Raw genomic sequence first — 19,613 nt, forward strand, 5'->3', positions numbered from 1 at the left:
GACCAAGAGCACCTGCCTCCCGGGATGCGGTGTGCGGTAGGCGACCACACTCCTCCTTCCTCCCTCTCCTTTGAGCTCAGGAGCTGAGGTGTGGCCGCCCCTCGCCCAAGCGCAGCGCCGGCCTCTACTGCTCTCTTCTTCTGTGATAATCAAGCTGTGTCCACTGTTAACAGCAGCATAAAAAGAAGGCAGATAACTTCTTGAGGCAGAAGAGTGGACTGGCTGTCACCAGCAGGGACGGGGAAACTTTCAGGCGTAGAATGAAAACAGACATTTAGAAAAAGGCCCTCTGTTAGGGAGACGGAGGTGATCAGAACATGGCGGGGCTCAGGGAGAGAAGCCCTGACGATTTCTTCAATGTGTTCTCATCCCCTTTCTGTATTTTTAGAGCTTTGAACTGTACCCACGGACCCAAGGCATCTCCTTTCCTTTGGGGTCGGACCCTGCTGGCTTGAGAGCCATGGCCTCTCTTTCAGGGTTTCCTTCGTCTTTCAATTCTCTTGCCAAAATTCCAAAGCCCTCCACAGCTTTAGCTTCCAGGGTTTGTGACTGAAGGAAGCCCTTCCACAGCCAGGCCCCTTCTCCTCCAAACCGGAGAACTTCCACGGCCCTGACCCACACTCTTGTTTCTAACAAACCCCTTGCCCTCTGCCCTGTTTTTTCTCCATGCCCTGCGGCCTTCACCACCTGATAGGAAGCAGGCGCAGCCAGGTGCTCCCAAGCTGGATTGCCTCCTGAACTGAGTTTCGTTATTACCTTTTCTCTTAGTCTTCATTGGTAAACAGCTCTCGATGTACCCATGAGAGCCTGAATCTGGGGTACCCTTTCTCCCACTTCGCGTATCCAATCCAGCTGCAAAGCCCCAGCGGGTCCACCTCCAAGTCCCTCGTCTAGTGCGGCCTCGCCATCTCCCGTGCACATCCACCCAGAGGCTGCAGTGTGTCTCCTCCTGCTCTCCTGTGGTCTCAGTTCTCCAAAGGAGCCGGAGTTGATGTGAAAAGCCAATTCAGGGACATTTCTTGAGGACCTGCCCTGTCTTGTTCACCACTGTATCGCCATTACCCTGGACAGCGTCCAGACACTACGAGGTGCTTGGGGAACAATTGATTAATAATGACTGCTGACATCTGGGCTGGCTTCCCACCCATGCCTAAATAGTCCAAGGCTAAAACTGTTTCTCTCCCAAAAGTCTCAACTCTTAAATATTTTTATATTCCAGTCATACAGACGTAAAGCCTTGGGAGTCTTTTTACTTCTCACATAAATTCAGTGTTATTAAATCATGAAAGATTTTACTTTCCCATTTTTTTCTCATATTTCCTTCCAATTATCCACTGCTTCTACTTATTAATTCAAACTGATAAGTTTTTTCTTCTTCTTCTTTCTTCTTTTCCTCTTCCCTGACCCCTCTTCTTCCTCACACCTCCCTGGCACCAAAAGCTCTTCAAGGTCTTACTTTCACTTCATTCTACATCCTAAGCCCTGCTCCAGAAGGACTCTTGCATTTCTCTGGACAAGGCCGATTCTTTTTACCCCCTTCTCTTTTCTTTTGGTACCAGGGATTGAATCTAGGGCTGCTTTAACCACTGAGCCATATCCTCAGCCCTTTTTTGAAGACCTCCTTTTTGCCCTCTTCCCCAGGTCTCTCTGTTCTAGTCCCTCCTTCTCTAGTCCTTATAGCAATCTGAAACCTGCCACTGTGCATTATGGCCATTTGTGTTTCATTCTCTGTGAGGCTATAAGCGAGCAGAAAGTTTTTCTTTGCTTTTTTATCTGTTGTAGTTTCTTAATACAATGCCCAATACATGGTAGATAGATTATTCTAATTTTGTAATCCTACTTTCTACTTCTCCATGTATTCTTGTTAAAAAAAAAAAAACAAACTTTTTCCCATTTACATAGTAATATTTATCAGATTCCAAATATTCAACTCCAGTGGCTGGTGCATAAGACCCTGAATGACAAAGAAAATGTCAAACTGGAAGCCAGGTACAGTGGCACAGGCCTGTAATTCCAGTGATTTGGGAGGCTGAAGCAGGAATATCACAAGTTGAAGGCCAGCCTCAGCAACTTAGTGAGGCCCCAAACAATTCTGATCCTGCCTCAAAAAAAAAAAAAGGCTCAGTAGTAAAGCACCAGGTTCAATTTCCAGGACACCTCCCCCGAAAAACAACAACAACAACAAATAACCAAACATCAAACTGCTCCTTGCTCTTATATCAATTAAGTACCAAAAGTACATAGTCAGGGATTATAAAAACAATAAGCAAGATTTATAAAAACAACAAAAATGTCTGATCCACTACAAATGCTTTTCAGAGCTGGTTCAGTCCATAAAAGAGCAGGTGATCTTGAGCAGGTAAGTGGAGCCACATCCTCAGAGATGTGGGCAGAAGAAGGGATACAACCACCCCGAGTGCCTAGTATTTCCTAGGCATTCATTAGGGGTAATGTGTACTTTTCAGTTCAGATCCCCGTAAGAGAAAGCTTCCCGAGTTCCTTGAAAAATGAATGTGTGGCTGGGCTGGGCTGGGCTGGGGGGGTCCAGTGCCAAACGCTGTCCCAAGGGCTCTGGGGCCTTAACTGTTCTCAGCTGGGAAGGAATGCCTCGAATGACCAGCAGACAGGAGGGCCAAGCTCAGTCACCTCTGAGAACTGAGAGAGAAAAGGAATTTTCAAAGGAGCTACTGGGCACAGAACTGCAAACCAGGGACCTCCCTGGCTTCTCTCTGCTACACTCTCCTTCATGCCCTGCCTTCCAAAGACTGCCCCACTAGTTATCCGGTTAGATAAAAACTGGTTAAATGTTCCTTCTCACTTTCAGATTGACCACTCTAAACTCAAATCTCAAAGGTCCCTCTTCCCTTCTTCCCACACAACCCAAAGGATTTGTAGTCTAGGAAACCAAAGAATTGTTTCATCAATAAATCAATTTATTTAAAAGAATATGTTACAATTAATTACACTAAGTGACATTACCAAACAATTTTAGAGTGGTTAGCTCTAGAACAAGGAATGAAAGAAACACTGTTAGCCATTATGTGTCTGTGTATTTTCTCTTCACATTTCTTAAATCACAAATAAAAAATACAAGATACTGCAGTGAAAATACAATTAGAGTTTCTCTCAAATAAATTAAAAGTATGCATGGCCTGGGAAAAACTGAAGCCCAGCTCACCAGCTGAATAGGGGCATGAAATAAAACTGGTGTCCAAGTTTAGCAGTTGGCCAAGTGCCCCCAGCCCACGGCACTCCCCTGTTTAGGTCTGTCCCTCCCCAAACCCTAAGCTTCCCCCACACCCTAGATTATTGCTGAGGAGTGAGCTGCTGCCATCCTGCAGTGAAGGAGGCCTGGCAGGATGCAGCAGGAGGGGAGAGCTACAGAAGCACCCCCCCCCCCCCCGCCTGTGCTCAGCCACCTCAGCCCCCATCAGAGGAAGCCAGTGTGGTCCAGCAGGGCTGGAGAAGGAGCAGCAGTGTGCTGAAGTCTACTGCTGAGCCAGTCCAGCCGGACAGCGCGATGTGGACAGGGAGACTTCAGGTCAACTAGCATACGGTTCCCTTTAAGAAAACTGCTAGGCTTACAAGTTGGCAAATTCTGAGATGAGAGAGAAAAGTGCCACCTCCTGTAAGTGCCCTATTTTGCTGTTCCAAGCACAGGGTTTGGAGCTTCAAAAGGGGATAACCCAAAGCTACTGGCCCAGGTAACTAGAGAACTAACTGGGCCAGGAATGAGGATGCTGGAATATTTATCTAATTCCTCCCTGAGGGCTCTGTCCAGGCCTAGGAGCTGCCGGAGCACACACTTATCTGTACCTGTGCTGAGCTTAGGCCTAGGGCAAGGGGAGGGCAGAGAAATGGAGAATAGAATGAAAATACACAGAGCAGAGCACTCAAAGCGTGGCCCAAGGGAACCTTTCCACAGGGACAGGTTTCTCAGGGCCTACATTTTCTGCTGCTCCATAAAAAGCTGAGCTTTTGCCCCAGAGGACAGAAGGCCAGTATGGAGGGAACAACAGAGAGAGGCCAGGAAGACCCTGTGGTTCTGCTCGGGTGAAGCTGGGGGACGGGGAGCCCCATTTCCCAGAGACAAACTGCAAAAGAAGACTGGGTAGACACCTCCCTGGGCAGAAGCCAGGACCAAGAGAAAGAGCAGGAATTAGAGAAAGGAAGTGCAGGGGAGGAGGGGAAAGTAGAGTCACACCTGACACTGCTTCATGCAAAGAAGGGCTCGATCCTGTGGACCTCCACAGCCACAGCGACCTCTGCCTCCATCACTGGAGGCCTGGAGTACGTGAACGACAAGATGCCACCCTTTAGGGTCTCCCTCCTTCCCACCTGCTTGCTGCAGCTGGGTGCTTTGTCTTGGGATACCCCTAAGTACAGGCTGTTCCCCAACAGATTCTGCCAGCAGGCTAACTACCTATGAGGCCCTTCACCCAGACTCCAAAGAACCAAGTCAATGCTAGTCAGAAAGGGAGCGCGCACCATCTGCCCACTCTCAGGGGCCTTCAAATCTCTGGGCGGCCTGTGTGTGGGAGGTCGGCATTTGGGCTGTGCACAGACTCACGGGTGTGTTCATCCCTCTCCCTCTAGCGGAAGGAGGGGTGCACTGCTGCTATTTTTACAGTTTAAACAAAGCTGGTGCCAAAAGCCTCTGTATCTGTAGCATCTTGAAATGGAAATAAACATATCTTCTTTTTAGGGTCCTTTGGCTCATTATTAAATTCATTTAAGCCAAAAGGAGTCAATCCTGTATTAAAGCCTTCAAACCATGAGTACCCTCGGCAACTTTAAACATTAACATTCTTATGTTTTATATGCTGATTCCACTTGGGTTTGGAGAAAGGTCCCCAGGGCAAGTGGCTGCCAGGATAACAGGGTGACAGAGAAGGAAAAGTGACCTCACAATAATCTGTAAAAACAAGTTATAAAAAAGAGAAACTTCAAATCACCCCACACTGCTCAGTGGAGCCAACTACAATCAATTCTGATCGATTTCCTGGCACACAAAGCAGACCATGCCATCCTGTGGAGGTTTTTATTTCAAAGGTGAAGAGGGGAAAAAAGAAGGTTCAAAGGTGTGTTTCAGTTGCATCTGAGCCTGACTTCGTGCTTCTTACTCAATCGTATAGAGCTCAGGATACAGTACAGAGCCGGGAATGTGACTCTACTTATCAGACCTGGCTTTAGCTGCAAAATCAGATGAGGAACTTGGAGGGACAAAAAGGTTTTCCTTCCAAGGTGGAAGTAAAAGGTGGAGATCCAACCCAAATCTACCATAATCCCACGCCTTCCTGGGTTCTTAGCTGGTTTAGGCAGGCCATGGTTTGATTAGACCACTTTCCCTTAAGGCCCTGAAGACACTGTCAGATCCCTCCCCAACGCTCTGCAGAAGGAAGTCACAGGGAGTTAACAGTTCTGGGGGTTCTCGGCAGGAATGGAGCAGGTAAGACCTGTCACACAGTACCCCTCCCTCCCTTTCCCTCTGTAAGTCCCACCTTCATGCCTAAGGTGTCTGTGTGACCTCTGGTCATGGATACTCTCCCTGCGGAACAGGCAGGGAGCTGGAAAATGACTACCGGGAGGTGCTTCGGGTTCCTGTGGCATCAGTGTCCTGAGCCCATGCTCAACTTGGCTCTGGGCCAGTTAAGGGAAAGCACATGAGGTGCCCTAGAGAAGCAGGAAGGAGATGCACAGTGGGCTAGAAAGCCATGAATGGGAGCGTGGGCCAGGAACACTGCCCTGGAATCAGATCACACCAAGTCTACAGACTCTCCTGCAGATCTGCAGCCTTGCTATCCCAGAAACACACCTCCTTCTCCTCCCCAGCACCTTCTTGGAAGACAGACACTCTATGCTCCTTGCTCCTCAGACTCTATGGCAACCCATGAGCCAGAAACTGCACTCGATACAAAAAAGGGGGGAAAAAACCCAAGCAGGTTGTAAACTTTTCGAGTCCTTCATGAGGAGAGGTATTTTCCCTGTAATTTTTTTTTTTCCTTTTTAAAGTTTGTTTCAAAATAAAGAGAGCAAGAGAGAGGTCATGAATTCTAGTGAAAGGTGTGTAAAAACACAAGCTAAAAAAGGTACTGCCATCAATATGAAATTTAAAAAGAAATATATATATGTATATACGTGCAGTTAATTTGTGTATATATAATTTTTTACATACATACATATATATGTCTGAACAGTGCAAATGGATGAAGTTCATAGTTCCAGTTTTAAAAATATAGTACAAGGAGAGTCTGTCGATGTGAGGCCCAGGAGAAAGGACAGACACCTTTGGCGAGTTGGCTGGGCTTACTTCTTTTCCTGTCTTAACTCAGTGGACTTCTGGTACTGACCATCTATTGTTCTCTACCAGCTCAATTCCAGATACATGAAATTCAGAGGGAGTTATTAAGAATATTTAGATTAGGGCTTTTGAATATAATGACTTTTTTCCTTTTCTCTTCTTTTGTGTTAATGGTTACTCTGTCTGACATGGGAGACAAGAAGGATAAGAGGAAGAGGACGAAGGGAAGGGGAAAAGGGAAGGCTAGGTGGCCACATCCCTCTGCTGTGACCTTGCCATCTGGAAAATGTTCTGAAAGGAAAAAAAGAAAAGAGTTACTGGGAAGCTACATCTCCTCCAATCTCGAGACAATCCCCAACAGAAACTAAAACGGTGTACAGCTGGATGATTCAATCTCTTTGGCCTCTTCCCCTAATACATCTCCCATCTAGAATCACAGACTTTTAGAACTAAAAGGGTCCTATTTTATAGAAGAGGAAACTCAGATCTAAGGAGGTTACTCAAAATTACAGAAAAAGAAAGCCAGGAGAAAACCTAGATATGAGTCCCAGAATCTAATGTTCTTTTTGCTATATGAATACAAACTTTCATATTCTGATTTAACCTCCTGATCCTGATTTTCTTTTGAGTACAGCAGCTAATTTTTAAAAAATATTTATTTTTTAAGTTGTAGTTGGACACAATACCTTTATTCCATTCATTTAGTTTTATGTGGTGCTGAGGATCAAACCCAGTGCCCCGCGAGTGTTAGGTGAGTGCTCTACTGCTGAGCCATAATCCCAGCCCCACAGCAGCTGATTTTTAAGTTTGTTTTTGTATTTCAGTTTTTTTGGTTTTTTTTTTTTTGGTGATGGTGCTGAGGCTCGAAACCCAGAGCTTTGCATATGTAAGGCAAGGGCTCTACCATTGAGCTGCATCTCCAGCCCCTACCTAATTATTCAGAATATTCTAAATTCTGCTCTAGCACTGACACCTACAGATGGCAGTAGCAAAAACTTCCCCCTGCATACACATTCTTTGTTAATTTAGAGACTGTCATGACTCATCGAGTCAGACAGCTAAATCTGAGGACAGCTGCCCTTCTGGGTCAGGGAGAACATGGAGGGTGATTTGATTCAAAATAAAACGAAACAGGAAGAAGAGAGTCCATGAAGTCATGAGAGATGGAAGAGCCTGTAGCAACCGTCCACCCTCTAGACAAGGGAAGAAGCAGGGCCTTTTTCACAGCCCATTCACCATCCAGAAGCCAGCCTTGCTGGAAGAATGTCCTGGCTCACATGAGATAACCAGGCTCTAACTAATATTCCTAGAAAGACAGAAATGGAGGTGAGGGTCCCAGGTATTTGGCCATGGGCCTACAAATTTTAAATAAACAAAAAAAAAAAAAAAGAAGAATTCAAGGATTTTTCAAAATTACCTCTTTTCTCCACTTGAGCTCGCAGAACACTCTCTCGAAGCATTCATGCATGTAATTGAACTGGGGGAAAAAAAACAGTAACACTCACTACTTCTCAGAGCCAGGTCACCCATTCTTCCAAACCCACTCAGTACAGAGAAAACCCTGGCCGACTCCAGGCCTGGCCATCTTCTGTTCTCTAGCTCCCCCTAGTGGTAACTCTGTGAGCCAAGTGGGATGGGAAACTGTTGATCCTGGTGGGGCTAAAGGAAAAAACAGGCTGAACCAGGGGCTCTAGGATTCAGAAAGGTTTCCATCTCAAGAAAACTCTGTGTCTGTCTGTCTCGGTCTCTCCATTTATGTATGCAGCCTGAAGGAAACCTAAAGCCCAATCTACTTTCCCTAAGTATGCTCCCCATCTCCCACTCACATATGGTGTGAAGATTTTAACCCATCGGGGCTTCTTCTCTGCTCGCGCATATTCAAAACAGAACGCCATGCCTTCTTCATCTGTGTCCCATCGCTGCATCTCCTCCCATTCAAACGCTATGACCTGGTTCTGGACAACCAAGAACGAGAGAGTAAGGCCTACAGTTTGAGTTTGAGAGTGCGGGGAGTGAGGGAAGGGAGTTCTGAGCCGGGAAGCAGAAGATAAATGAGTGGAGATGGCTGCAGCATTTCAGGGCTCAGACAGTGACAAGAGAATAAAGCGGGGGGGGGGGGGGAGCAGCCAGTGAAGTGAAGGGTCAGTGTGGATCCCATCAAATCACCCCAATCAAAACACAGTTCGGATCTCATTTTCCTCACAAGGAAGCACTAGCACAGCAAGCGAGCGAGCCCGTCTGCAGTGCTGCAGCCCGGTCCATGGGAGACTCACTTCCGGCTGTCCTTCTTCAGTGCAGGCATGCAGCTTAAAGTGCGTGATGCTGATGGCTGTGATAACATGCCCCTTCCTCCTGGAGTCACAGGCACAGTGGGGGAAAATGATTTCATTGTAGCCCTCACAAGTCCTTAGCATGTTGAGGTACTAGGTGGAAAGGAAGGGAAACAGTGTTACCATGACACTGAAGCACAGAGGAGAGTTGCTGAGAAAACCAAGGGGAACCCAAAGACCTGCCCTGGGGCTCAATCCCTTCCTTGACTGGAAAGAATTCCAGGGCAGCCTTTACCCACTCCCAGCTTCTGCCTCCACACTGCCAATCCTCTTTTCTCTATCTAAAGACATGTAAGTAAGAGACAGAAGAGACACTGTAATCAAGACCTCAGAGCTAGAAAGCACCACCGCACCATTCAGTGTGACCCTCTCTTTCCCTGAGGGGTGGGATCTAATCTGACCCCATGACTTCCTAACAGTGCAACTCTAGGCAGGTTACTTAAACTCAGGCAAATTCATCCCAGGAGGCTCAGTTTTCTCTTCTAGAAGGTGGGAAATAGTAATAGCACCTATAATGTTACTGCATTCAATTTAAATTATTTAGTATAGTATTTGGTACATAATTATGTATTTAAGAAATGATAATTAAAAAATTTTAAAGCTCTATTATCATTAGTCAACCATTTTCTCTCTCAAGAACACCCTAGAAAATTAAATACTTGGGGGGACTGGGGATGTGGCTCAGTGGTGGAGCGCTTGCCTACCATGTGTGAGGCACTGGATTCCATCCTCAGCACCACATAAAAATAAACAAAATAAAAAATATTTAATTTTTTTTAATACTTGGAAATTATATTTATGGATTCTAGGGACTTAATCCAGGGCCTCATGCATGCTGGGCAAGCATTCTTATCACCGAGCCACATCCCTTGTCCTGGAAATTACTTTTAAAAACTCCAGGAAAAGGGCTGGACATGCAGCTCAGTGGCAGAGCACTTGCCTACCAGGTATGAGGCTCTGGGTTCAATGCCAGCAGAGAAGACAAAGGAGAAAACTCTAGGGGAAAATAAGCCTATGACTGAAATAGATGAAACATGAGTGGAGAGCTGAAGGCTGCTGAAGCTGGAAATGGGTGCATAAGGGCTGACTGGGCTATTTATTAAACCTAAGTCCAAAATCAGGAAAGGTGAGCTCCTGCCAGGTATGGGGGTGCATACCTGTAATCCTGGCTACCAGGGAGCTGAAAGCAATAATAGCTTACTGTACTAGTGTATTTGAAAACTCTTTACAATAAAATGTTAATGGAAAAAGAAGTTCCCTGCAACCAGACCTTCAGCATACAGTCCAAGCCATGACCCCCTCAGAGTTATCAGAAACCCTGACATGCTTAGTAAGCAGCATTTCTGCTCAATGATATTAAGACTTCTGTAAATGCCAGTGGATATCATGGAGCCTTAAGATTGGCCCTGCTCATCATGAAATTCATTTGGAAAAATGAGAGACCCAGAATAGCCAAAGAAATCCTTAGAAAAAGTGAAGCAGGAGGTATCACAATACAAGATTTTAAATTTTACTGCAGAGCTATAGTAACAAAAACAGTATGGTATTGGCACAAAAATAGCCATGAAGATCAATGGGATGGAACAGTACACACAGAGTTATCTCATACTAGACAAAGGCACCATAAACATACAATGAAGAAAAGATACCCTCTTCAACAAATGGTGCTAGGAAAAATAGAAATCCATATGTGGTAGAATGAAACTAAACCCCTCTCTCTCACACTGCACAAAACTCAACTCAAAGTGGATCAGGATCTAGACATGAGACCAGAGACCCTGCACCTAATAGAAGAAAAAGTAGGCCCAAATCTACATCATGTCAGTTTAGGAACCGACTTTGTTATCAAGACTCATAAAGTGCTAGAAGTAAAATAAAGAATCTATAAACAGGGGCTGGGATTGTGGCTCAGTGGTAGAGAGCTTGCCCAGAATGTGTGAGGAACTGGGTTTGATCCCCAGCAACATAAAAAACAAATTAATAAAATAAAGGTCCATTGACAACTAAAAAAAAAAAAAAAACTTTAAAAAAAGAATCAACAAATGGGATGGTATCAAACTAAAAAGCTATTTCACATTAAAGGAAACAATCAAGAATGAGAAAAGCCTATAGAAGAGGAGAAAATCTTTGACATCTGTACCTCAGATACAGCATTAATCTTCAGGACATATAAAGAACTCAAAATATACTAAAATGTATTTAGTATAGTAAGGGACATTATGTAAATGTTCAATATTCAGCAAGACAGGTAAATACATAAATAGGACAGTTATTAATACTTAACACCAAAAAAAACTCAAAATAAGGGGCTGGGGTTGTGGCTCAGCAGTAGAGTGCTCGCTGAGCACATGCGAGGCCCTGGGTTCAATCCTCAGCACCACATAAAAATAAATAAATAAGATAAATGTATTGTGTCCAATGACAACTGAAAAATAAATATTTAAAAGAAAAACCCAAATGACCCAATCAATAAATGGGCAAAGAAACTGAATAGGCACTTTAGAGAAAAAATACAGTTAACAAATATATGAAAAAATGTTCAACATCTCTAGCAATTAGAGAAATACAAAGCAAAACTACACTGAGATTTCATCTCACTACAGTCAGAACAACAATTATCAAGAATACAAGTAACAATAAGTGTTGGTGAGGATGTGGGGGACATATTTATAACACATTTAAAACACAAAATTATCCTGCCAATTCTTCTTTCATATTAAGTTTTGAGTAGCTAAATATGACCCTGAATTACCTTCCTTGATTCATATACCACTTACATAGTGGCCCATTTATGCCAGAGAAGAGGCTCAGTGGTAGAGAGCTTGCCCAGAATGTGTGAGGAACTGGGTTTGATCCCCAGCAACATAAAAAACAAATTAATAAAATAAAGGTCCATTGACAACTAAAAAAAAAAAACTTTAAAAAAAGAATCAACAAATGGGATGGTATCAAACTAAAAAGCTATTTCACATTAAAGGAAACAATCAAGAATGAGAAAAGCCTATAGAAGAGGAGAAAATCTTTGACTTCTTACTATACTTTTAGTATAGTAAGGGACATTTTATAAATGTTCACTATTCAGCAAGACAGGTAAATACATAAATAGGACATTTATTAATACAGAGATTCAGTATTTAACAGAACACTTTGGGAGAATGAGTCAAGGTCCATTCTGAAGAACTCTCTGTGCTCCTCAACCTCCAAGGGTCAAAACTGGTCTAAAATTGAAACAAAGGCTTCAGAGGACTCTTGAGTACCAACTCTTCCTAAGCCCTATAGAGTGATACTGGAGTATCTAAGGTTTCAGAATTACCAGTGTGCTTTATGAAAAAAAGATCCCTAGGTCCTACCCCCAGAAGCTCTGGCTTAGTAGATATGAGGTAGGGTTAAAATCTGCATTTTAAGGGGCTTCCAAAGCGATTTCCGTGGAAGTGGGCTGGGGACCACACTTTGAGAAACGCTGACTTTCATACATACTGCCTTGTGTGAAATCATTACAAATTGTTCTGAGAAACATTAATAATATAAAAACTCTGTTTAACAATGGTAAACAGGCCACCTCAACATAAGCAAAGCATAACTTATACATGTCTATCATTTGTATGAGCCGAAAAAGAAAGAAGAGAGCATAAGCAAGAGTAAGGAAGGAGGCAGGGAAGGAAAACAGACTTGTACATTATATTCTCAACCAGCCAAATTTGAGATTCATTCTAACTTGGTAATAAGAAGATTAAAAAAATGTTTTTGATGACACTGGGTATTATAAACCATGGCAAGGATATGAGCTGTCCTCTATATTGAAGGACACGGGGAACGTACACAAATCTTATTAACTGACTAAGAATCCTGAAGTATTTTGTCAAGATTCTATTTGATAGCTGACAAACTGAATATTGGCAATTTGTGGGAAAGGAACTAAAACTGAGAATCTTATTGAGTTGCTGCAGATCTCATGGTAATTTAGCAACTAAATGTAGTGATTTGGCCTAAGTGCAGTCCTATCAAACCACGCTAAGTTATTGTAGTTAGTGTACCAGGACCTGAAGGGCATGTCTGAGATGATATTAGCTAGGCTGTCTTTGAACACAGATACTTGAATACATAAAAATTCAAACTTTGGTGAGATTGCCTTCCCAACATACTTACATGTTGGCTAAGTTTCCAACACAACAGAATTCCATAAATGTTTAAGCATATTTTATAGTCCTTGCCTAAAATGACTCATAGGAAAACATCTGTGTATCAACTAAACTCTAGTTCTTAACTGGGTGACTATGAAATTACAAAACTGAGTCTAAAAATGACTTGATAATAGATTTCTGTGCTTTAATTAAATTCAGATTTCCTATATTTTGCTAAAGAACAATCCAAACCTATTTACTTCTCTAGTACCTTGTACTGTGTCTGGTACATACTTGGTGCTCAAGAAGTATTTTTTTGTTGAACATATAAATAGAAGGATAGTGTTTGGAGTCTTGTTTATACAAAGAAACAATATGTATTGTGAAACTACTTTGATTTCTATTATCTTTTTAGGAACAGGAAGACTTCGTTGGCTTTGGCAAAATCAAAGAACTACTGCAGAGGTTTAGGCCCTTTAGTATTTAGCCCTCATCACCAAAAAGATGTAAATGTATTAGTTATAATGATCTATTAACATACAGAAGAAAATGTCATTATCTTAAAACAAAACAGGTGGAAGTTGCATTTTAAAATCCTGTCTCAAACACTGAAAAATTTCCTTCCCCAAAATTCTGCCAAGATTTAATTATATTTAAAAGATTTTTGCATTTTCTATTTCAGCCTCTTGATATGTACAAGAGGTAAGACAGCTCCCCAATCTTTGGTAATTTTCTGGGCCAAAAAGAGACTTATTACTTTCCATCAGATACATGATAAAATAACTATCCTACCTAGATATGAGATTATAGACTAAGGTCAATGGTTGACTTCTTTGTAGTCTTATCCAATTAATTTAAATAGATGAACATTCCCTCATAAAAAGCATACAGAAGGTACAAAATAATTCAAGTGAGCTATCAGAATCATTACAAATGCAAGTACTACCCCATGTGAAATCATGAAAAATAAACGGAAAAATTTCAACTACATGTGAATCAGCCAAAAGAGAAATTCTAAGATATGAGTGAAAATTTTTGTATGTTTTCTTTACTAATTTTTGACAATTCCCATTCCAGTATTTGTAGCAGATGCAAATTGAAAACTAACTTTAAAACATTTAAGGAACATCTTAAGCAACACTGTCCAACAGAATTTTCTGTGGTAATGAAAATATTCTACATTTGTGTTTCTAATATGACAGCTACTAGCCACATATAGCTACTTAGCCCTTGAAATGTGGCTACTGCAACCAAAGAACTGAATTTTAAACTTTATTCAAATGAATTTAAATCTAGATTTAAATACTCACATGAGAAATAGTAGCTGCCAAATCAAACACCACAACTCTAGGATATCAGACAAACCAAAGCACAACTAAGCATAAATGTCCAATCAATGCGGAAATGCAAGTTGTAAAAACAAATTATTTTGCTACTGCTAAATCACAATTAAAAAAACTTGTAATGTTAAAAATCTATCTATGGGACTGGGGATGTGGCTCAAGTGGTAGCGCGCTCGCCTGGCATGCGTGCGGCCCGGGTTCGATCCTCAGCACCACATACCAACAAAGATGTTGTGTCTGCCGAAAACTAAAAAATAAATATTAAAAAATTTAGGGGCTGGGGATGTGGCTCAAGCGGTAGCGCGCTGGCCTGGCATGCGTGCGGCCCGGGTTCGATCCTCAGCACCACATACAAACAAAAGATGTTGTGTCCGCCGAAAACTAAAAAAAAAAAAAAAATATATATATATATATATATATATATGTCTGTGCTCAGTGGCACACACCTGTAATCCCAGCAGTTTGGGAGGCTGAGGCAGAAGGATTTCGAGTTCAAACCCAGCCTCAGCGACTTAATGATGCCCTAAGTACAATATAAAAAAGGGCTGGGGATGTGGCTCAGTGGTTAAGCACGCATGGGTTCAATCCTGGGTTACAAAACAAAACAAAACAAAAAAAGAAAGTCTAAATGTCATTATTGGGGGCTAGGGATGTGGCTCAAGCGGTAGCGCGCTCGCCTGACATGCTTGCAGCCTGGGTTCTATCCTTAGCACCACATACAAACAAAGATGTTGTGTTTGCCAAAAACTGGGAAAAAAAAAAAATTAAAAAATTCTTTTTTTTTTTTTTTTTTTTTTTTAAAGAAAGAGAGAGAGAGAGAGAGAGAGAGAATCTTTAATATTTATTTTTTAGTTTTCGGCAGACACAACATCTTGTTTGTATGTGGTGCTGAGGATCGAACCCGGGCTGCATGCATGCCAGGTGATCGTGCTACCGCTTGAGCCACATCCCCAGCCCTTAAAAAAATTCTTAAAAAAATAAAAATAAACAAATAAATGTCGTTATTATACAATTTTATCTTCAGCATATCATAATGTTTTGTGTATCTCTGTTTTAGCACTTCTTTTATAAAAAATGTTTAGTTATTATTAATAATAAAAATTATATGCCTAGGTATAGATGTACAGTAATCCAAGCTTTCTGGGTGCTAAATGGAGGAATTACAACTGCCTGCATCAACACCTACATATCCCTTCTTCTTCCTTTTTTTTTGAATTAGTTAAGTCACTTATCAGGCTACAGGACCTTTCAAAAATGACTGGAACAACAGGTTTAAGAGGTAAAAGGGGGCATTTTATAAAAGTATTATGGGGACATTAACTTACCATGACCATTTTCCTTTGTTCATATAGTTTTTGTAATTGGTAAGACTTTTCCTCTGCTTTGATGTAACCTTTCTTCACATCATCGACAGCCTATCACCAAGACAAAGGCAGGGAAGAAGGAAATGTAAAAGTCATTATCAAGTACATTTTTGATCAAACTAAAGAGATAGATGCAATCTCAGAAAAACCTGTATCCATTTGGATCATCATTACCATCACAGTGAACTGCTACATGGGTATATTTATTGGAATAACTAGTATTTAAGGAGTACCTGGTGGGGGAGGAGCATGGGAGTAGGAAAGATGGTGGAGTGAGACCAAGATACATGTATGATTGCACAAATGGTGAGATCCTACTTGGGGTACAATCAGAGAAGTCAAAAACTGTACTCCATTTGTGTACAAAGAGCATTCTGCTGTCATGTATAACTGATTTAGATAAATACATAAGTAAATAAATAAATAAAGAGTACCTGGCATGTGTGTTCAAGGATTGTTCTAGGCATGTAAGGGATTTGATTTCTCTTGTCAAGAGACTTAAATTCTGGCAAATTTATCCATGTGAAAACAATTAGCACTGAAATAATACCACATTAAAAGTAATAATGATACAGAAAAAATATACAGTACAGACTATAAGAGAAATGTGCAGTCAAAACAGAAACACTTAAAGCTAATCATAATTACAAGGAAGGCCTTGGATAGACCTCCAAAGGACAGGCTGAATAAGAGAAAGTACACAGTGAAGACAGGAAGCAGGAATGGGTTTGAGCTTAAAAAACACTTAGAAAAGAGATATGCCTGATTTCAACAAAGGACACATGTGAGGGGAAAATGAAAGACAATGCTGGATAGATAGCTTAGCAATAGATTATTTAAAAATCCCAAAAAGCATACACAGGAATTTCATTTAAGGAAACAGGTTTAAGTAAAGAGCTTTATGAAAAAAAGAAAAAAAAAGCAATAAAAGTTTGTTTGTTTTGTTTGCAGTCCTGGGGATAGGACCCATGGTCCTCTATCACTGAGCTACAGGGTTTAAGTCACCCAAATTGGCTCTAATTTGTATTCCTTCTGCCTCAGCCTACCAAGTAACTGGGATTTTTTTTTTATTGCTCGCTCAAAACATTACAAAGCTCTTGACATATCATATTTCATACATTTGATTCAAGTGGGTTATGAATTCTTATTTTTACCACGTGTACAGATTGCAGGATCACATTGGTTATACATCCACGTTTATACATACTTCCATACTAGAGTCTGTTGTATTCTGCTGCCTTTCCTCTCCCCTTCCTATCCCCCCTCCCCTCCCATCTTCTCTCTCTACCCCATCTACTGTAATTCATTTCTCTTTTTTTCCCCCTTTCCCCTCACATCCTCTTATATGTAATTTTGTATAACAATGAGGGTCTCCTTCCATTTCCATGCAATAAGTAACTGGGATTATAAACATGTGCCACCACACCTGGCAAAAATTTGTGGATTTTGGTTTTTTTTTTTTTTTAAGAAAGACAGATTTTTGTCTGAGTGCCAAATGAATTAAGCTGAGGAGAGAATCAAAGTGAGATCAAAGATGCTGTGGTACTTAAGGTAGGAATTATTTCCCATAGTCTTAAGGGAAAAGAGTTGGACAGTAAAATGAGTTCAGGACCAAATCAAGACACTAGTTCAACCTTTACCTCTGTCAACTACCAATATGTACTTGGGAAAGTCATTTAAACTCTCAATCTGTAAAACATGAATAATGCTCATCTCTTCAAAGACAATAAAATGAAATAATAGATGTTAAGAATGTTTAAAAGTATATAATCAATATTAGTATCAATGGTATTAGTATCTTTTTGCTCTAAGAACCACACAAGGATATGAACATCCTGCCAGGAACTGTTTAGTAGAAAGATTATGCCAGACTCTCCCTAGACTTGGCCATACAAGTGGGGCTCACTTGAGCACAGAAGATCATAAGTACAGAGGGGATGCTGAATAAGAAATGCTATGCAATGTCCTAAAGAACCCGAACATTTGCTATTTATCATCACAAGGTTGTGCTGTTCCTGGCCAAATTTAAATAAAAGCTGGGGCAGAAGTAAAGAGGGCAAATAAACAAATGCTGGTTTATCCAGTTTCCATCCATGTTTTTGGGTTTAGCATGTGCAGATTCAACCAATCACAGATAGAAAATATTCCCCCAAAACCGTGCCTGTACTGAACATGTATAGGTGAGTTTTCTTGGCATTATTCCCTAAACAATACAGATGAGAACTAATACAATTTAATCTTAGCACTTAAATTGTATTAGTTCTCATCTAGAGATGATTTAAAGCATGCAGAAGGACGTGATAGGCTACATGAACATACTATGCTATTTTTCAGAAGGGACTTGAGCATCTCAGATTTTGGAATCCATGGGGGTGAAAAGTGAGTCCTGAAACCAATCCCTGAGAATACCATAGGTAGACTATAACTTAAAGTGTTATTTAGCTAAGGGAAAAGGCTTTCCAACTTTTTCTGATGACCAAATAAAAATACTTGTTTCTATTTTATTCAGATCCCAATACCTAGAGTGGTGTCTGTCTCACAGTAGTACTTATTTGATAAATATTTCCCCAGGGCAGAGGTGGGTCAGAGCAATTATCAATTCCATTTAGCTACACTGAATGAGCTCTATTTCACATGAGGCAGTAAAATGTTCTCTCCTTTTTCATTTCGAATCAAGATTATATTGCTGGACTATCCCTGAGTGGAAAATATAAATAGCACCACACTAGACTCCTTTTCTTCTTAATTAAAAAAAAAAAAATATTTAAGTAAAAGATGCACATAATTTGGGGCTGGAGTTGTGGCTCAGTGGTAAAGCTCTAGCCTAGCATGTGTGAGACCCTGGGTTCGATTCTTAGGACCACATAATTAATAAAATAAATGTTCATCAACATCTAAAAAAAATTTTTTTAATACACATAATTTAAAACTATTACTAAAAGGCTCCTAATAAAAAGAGCAGTCTCCTGATCCAGAGCTTCATTCCATAATGGCAGCTACTTTTAAGCACCTTAAGCAGTTTTTATGATCATCCTTCAATAATTCTAAATGTCATGCTTACACTAATAATTTCTGACTTACTGATTTTAGACACTGTTGATTTGCTGTGTCATACACATTGAGCTCTAGCTCTCATATAACACCCAAATACTCCCTCCTCTTCCCTCAACCTCTCAATAAAAATTTAATCAATTCTCTACATTACTGTGAGCGTGTGAACAGCACTCAAGCTAAGGCACTGCTGTACTCTGCCTTCCTTTCTTGTGTGTGTGTATTTGTTTTGCTTTCTCTGACATTAAACTGCTTCATGTTTTTGTTTGTAACTTTCTATTTACAAACAATATCCAGTTCTTGTCAACCACTTACAAACAGTAACCAGTTCTGCAACCCCTATAACCAACACCAAACACCAAAACTTCTCTAGAGTCATTCAAATATTTCCTACAAATTGTAGACAGTTATCATCTGCTATGGTGTCCTCTCCTGTTCTCTTTGTCCTTGCAGGTTTATGACCTTTGACAATCCCATTACTGTTCTTTTAGTAAATTTCAGGAAGGAACAGCTTAAATGTGTATATGATCTACCAGGTTTATCTAGAATTTGTGTCAATTTAATTGGCAGCTTTTTTCTTTCTTAGCAATACATAAAATATTGGTGTATCTTATAATCTATAACACTTTAGAAACACATTAGATATTCATTCCTATCATCAAAATAATAACACAAAGGCCAGGCACAGTGGTACACGCCTGTAATCAGCAGCTCAGGAGGCTGAGGCAGGAAGACCTGGAGTTCAAAGCCAGCCTCAGCAAAAGCGAGGCACTAAGCAACTCAGTGAGACCCTGTCTGTAAAACAAAAAAAAATAAATAAGGCAGGGCTGGGGATGTGGCTCAGTGGTTGAGTGTCCCGGAGTTCAATTGCTGGTACCCCCCCGCAAAAAAAATATAATTCAAAAATAACTAAAACTTATTAAGGGAAAGTGAATATTACTTTCTAAAAGATACAATCAAAATATCATTTGAGCCCTGTACAATGTCAGCAGAAATATGAAATGAAGCAATCACTATGGAAAACAGTACAGTAATTCCTCAAAAATTAAAAATAGAATTACTATATAATTCAGTAAAGCCACTTCTAGGTATTTTATTTTATT

General features: G+C 40.9%; 1 protein-coding gene across 2 annotated transcripts in view; it reads right to left on the bottom strand.

The window, feature by feature from the left end:
* Nucleotides 1-2,912: 2,912 nt before the first annotated feature.
* The window catches only part of Snx27 (sorting nexin 27), a 76,696-nt gene continuing 59,995 nt past the window's right edge, over nt 2,913-19,613 (bottom strand). Inside the window, exons 8-12 of one of the 2 annotated variants that reach the window (XM_046421773.2) lie at nt 15,421-15,510; nt 8,575-8,724; nt 8,128-8,256; nt 7,719-7,778; nt 2,913-6,592 (exon numbers count right to left, since the gene is read on the bottom strand). In XM_046421773.2, the coding sequence (XP_046277729.1) occupies nt 6,545-6,592; nt 7,719-7,778; nt 8,128-8,256; nt 8,575-8,724; nt 15,421-15,510 (477 nt within the window). In that variant the 3' untranslated portion in view covers nt 2,913-6,544. Of the gene's footprint in view, nt 6,593-6,939; nt 7,608-7,718; nt 7,779-8,127; nt 8,257-8,574; nt 8,725-15,420; nt 15,511-19,613 lie in introns of those variants that run through there. The other variant, XM_046421774.2, reaches the window with a different exon arrangement.

The sequence above is a fragment of the Marmota monax genome, unplaced genomic scaffold (genome assembly GCF_021218885.2).
Source record: "Marmota monax isolate L192 unplaced genomic scaffold, Marmota_monax_Labrador192_F-V1.1 WCK01_AAM20220418_F8-fsc00108, whole genome shotgun sequence".
Classification (NCBI taxonomy): domain Eukaryota; kingdom Metazoa; phylum Chordata; class Mammalia; order Rodentia; family Sciuridae; genus Marmota; species Marmota monax.